Source organism: Plectropomus leopardus, unplaced genomic scaffold (genome assembly GCF_008729295.1).
Source record: "Plectropomus leopardus isolate mb unplaced genomic scaffold, YSFRI_Pleo_2.0 unplaced_scaffold12063, whole genome shotgun sequence".
NCBI classification, from domain to species: Eukaryota; Metazoa; Chordata; class Actinopteri; order Perciformes; family Serranidae; genus Plectropomus; species Plectropomus leopardus.
The window spans coordinates 1-3,185 of NW_024612797.1; the positions used below are offsets into that span (position 1 = coordinate 1).

The 3,185-nt window shown below is 47.2% G+C and overlaps 1 protein-coding gene across 1 annotated transcript; it reads right to left on the reverse strand.

Annotated features, from left to right (window-relative positions):
* Positions 1–8: 8 nt before the first annotated feature.
* Positions 9–1,464, reverse strand: LOC121963670 (RNA-binding protein Nova-1-like; the record flags this gene model as incomplete). Its single annotated transcript, XM_042513941.1, has 1 exon — positions 9–1,464. A coding segment is annotated over one exon (1,023 nt), but the record flags the coding sequence as incomplete, so codon positions are not given.
* Positions 1,465–3,185: the final 1,721 nt, after the last annotated feature.

The following is a 3,185-nucleotide window of genomic DNA, read 5'->3' on the forward strand; positions in this document are numbered from 1 at the left end:
CTCGGGCAGTCGGCCTGTCTACATGGCATTCAGCTTTGTCCACACAATACACAAACGGACAAACAGACAGCTTAATTTACTAAACAAAACAAAACAAAACAAAAAACAATAAAACAAAACAATAAAAAATCCCAAAAGGTCAAGACGTTAAGTAATAAAACCTTATTTACATGTTACACATTTTTTTCTTGGTTTTTCAGCGTGATAATTCGCTCCTCTCCCTCCTCGTCTTCTCAGCACATTTTTGCTTCGCGTCAAATTTTTTTTTTTTAATAGAGAATACTGAAAACACGCAGAAGAAAAAGGCGTGGACGATTCCTTCTGACATTCTTGCTCTCCTCTCCTTTTTCCATTCTCACTCTCACTTTTTATACTCCTCCCCCAAGCCCCCACTCTTTTTTTTTTCCTCTTTTCCTCCTCGTTTCTCATTGGCTGTCAGGTTTAGCCCACCTTCTGTGGGTTGGTGGCGCGTACCCCCTGCTCGTAGGTGATTCGCTGGCTGATCAGGTACTGTGCAGCCTGCGTGGCAGCCTGGGAACCCGTGATGGTCACCTTCCTGTTCCGAGTTCCAGGGATGAACTCGCCTTTCTTGGAGATCTGGATCCTAGCGCCGGTCAGCTCCTGGTACTCCACTAGCGTCTTCCCTCCTTTCCCCAAGATGGCACCCACCAGGTTTTCCGGCACGGCGATCTCCACCACTTCCTTCGCTCCTTCTGCTAGCTTCTCCGTGGCCAGTAGAGATGATGCCACCAGGGGTGATGCAGCGCTCAAGTAGCCATTGGTAGCCCCTGTAGCTGCAGCCAGGGATCCCAGGGAGAAGCCTCCGAGACCTGCCGCTGGATGAGCTGCGCTGGTGGATGCATCGCTGGCGTAAGATGCTAACAAATTAGCTGCGGCAGCTGCTGCTGGGTTAGCATTAGCTGCTACAGCTGCTAACACCCCTGAGGCTGCGGCAGGATTCAGCCCCAAGCCCAGGGAGTTGGTGTTGTAGCCGTAGCTTGCCAGGGTGTTGAGGGCGGAGGTGATGGCCAGCAGGTCGTTGCCTGAGAGACTGGACATGGTGGTCGGGAAGGCCCCGACCCCAGCCAGGCTGGCCTGACCGAGCAGAGAGGAAGCTGTGGCTGCTGCAGCGGCTGCCGCGGCCGGCATGACCTCGGTGGAGTTAGCATACGGGGAGCCAGTGGGGTTGGAGTTAGCGACGGGCCCTGTGATGTTGGAGTAGGAGATGTTGAGGCAGGAGGAGCTCTGTGGATCCTCCTGGATCTTCTGGACGATAATCTCCACAGCTTTGCGGTTCTGCTCGGGCTCCCCGCTGATGGTGACCACACGTTCCTGCAGGTTGATGCCCTCTGGCTTTTGGGATAATTGGACCCACGCCCCCGACTGCTCCATTACCGCCTTGACTGTCGCTCCACCTTTACCGATGATCAGTCCTGCTGTGCTGTTGGGAACGATCAGCTTGGCCTGGTGAAAGGGGTGGGGAGGAGGAGAAACAGAAAAAAATAAATAGGTTATTGCTCTGTGACAGAAATTTTATCCCAATCACAACTAAATGAAGGAAAGATGTAGAGGAAGGAAGAGAAAGAGGTAGAAGCCAGTGTTACAAGGGGCTGTTTCTTACTTTTTTGCAACACATTCTCATCCCAAGTCATCACATATCACCATTTTGCAGTGGACTTCCACATGTACACATTACTCTCTGCGTCTGCGTTTTACATTCCAGGATACTGCTACTATGATGTCAACACAAGCACATGGTGGGATGACACTGCAAGTATGTTAAGGCAGCAAAAGCACATGACAACCAATGCCAGGACATCAACAAACACACATGCTGGCACGGATGGTTGGGATCAGGGGAAGGAAGCACATGGTAAGGTGTGGTAAAAGAAACCATAAAAAACATTCAGGCAGTCAGTGAACACAGCATAGTATGAAAGTCCACAGTTTGCTATGGGCACCCTTGCGCACATTATATTATGTCGTTATCTGTGGAATTTCAACCTGACACTGTCCTGCTTCAATCATGCCCACACAACAGGTTCTGTCCAACCGGGTTCTCAAGCGATGCTGACCAGCAGCGTATCATGTTAATGCAAAAGGTGGCTTTTGGTGATGGGATCTGACAAAGTGGCCTTATTTGATGACTTTGGAATGAGAATGGGCTGGTTTTCTTTGCTGCCCAGGTTCAATACAGAAAGACAAAACAACACAGTGTTACAGCTGTGATGTTAGGATTAAACATGTACAACAACAACCCTCTTTAATTCAAATAAACAGTGCAAGGAGAAAATGAACAAGAATTATGTGACGGAGATTGGTGATGAAAAATCTTCCTTTTGTCATGCAGAACACGAACAATGGTGCACACATCGTTTGGCTCAAGAGTAGACTTTAAAGGTAAGGTCTGCACTGAAAAGGACTTTGTGAGGAACTGCTTTTCAGAGGTGTCCTCGAGAAGGACAGGAGACAAAAAGAGCCAAAGAAAAGACGCAGAGGAAGAGAGACTGAACCATGCTTGAATACAGAGAGAGGAGGGGGAGAGAGTTCCTGGTACTCTGCATGTGTGTGTGTGTGTGTGTCCGCAACGTAATGATGTCCTGAAGGAGAGAGATGTGAGATAGGCATAAAACATTATGGAGTGTGCAATGACAGTGTCTCTGCCAACTGAACACATAGGAATGTTTTTTCCCTATTTCTTTGGTACATTGTGGAGAGAAAAGAGGAGAAAGAGATAAAGTGCAAGTCAGTGAGAGAACAGGTGATGAAGAGGTAGAGAGAGGTACATAGAGTGGGAGGAAAGGCTGCGTGAAAGAGACAGAGAGAGAGGGAGGAATTCTAAAGAGGCTACTTGTGTGAAAAAAATAACATTGACTCCCAGGGGTCAGCGTTGCCATGGAAACACAGCTCCAGCATTCAAAGGGTAGTGAAAGGGAGTGAAGCGATGACACACACATACACACATTCTTCGTGTCCAAACAGCATATTTCATTTCTCATATTTGCATATACAAATGATGAATTAGTTATACTATTGTTCATCATATATACTAATACTGCTGTATCAGTCAATGAATAGATGATGCAAATGACTGATGCACTTTAGTTTTTTTTACAGTTATTGGAGAATTGATACATTGTACGCTGTTTGTCTACATTAAGTGATTCTAATGCAATATACATACA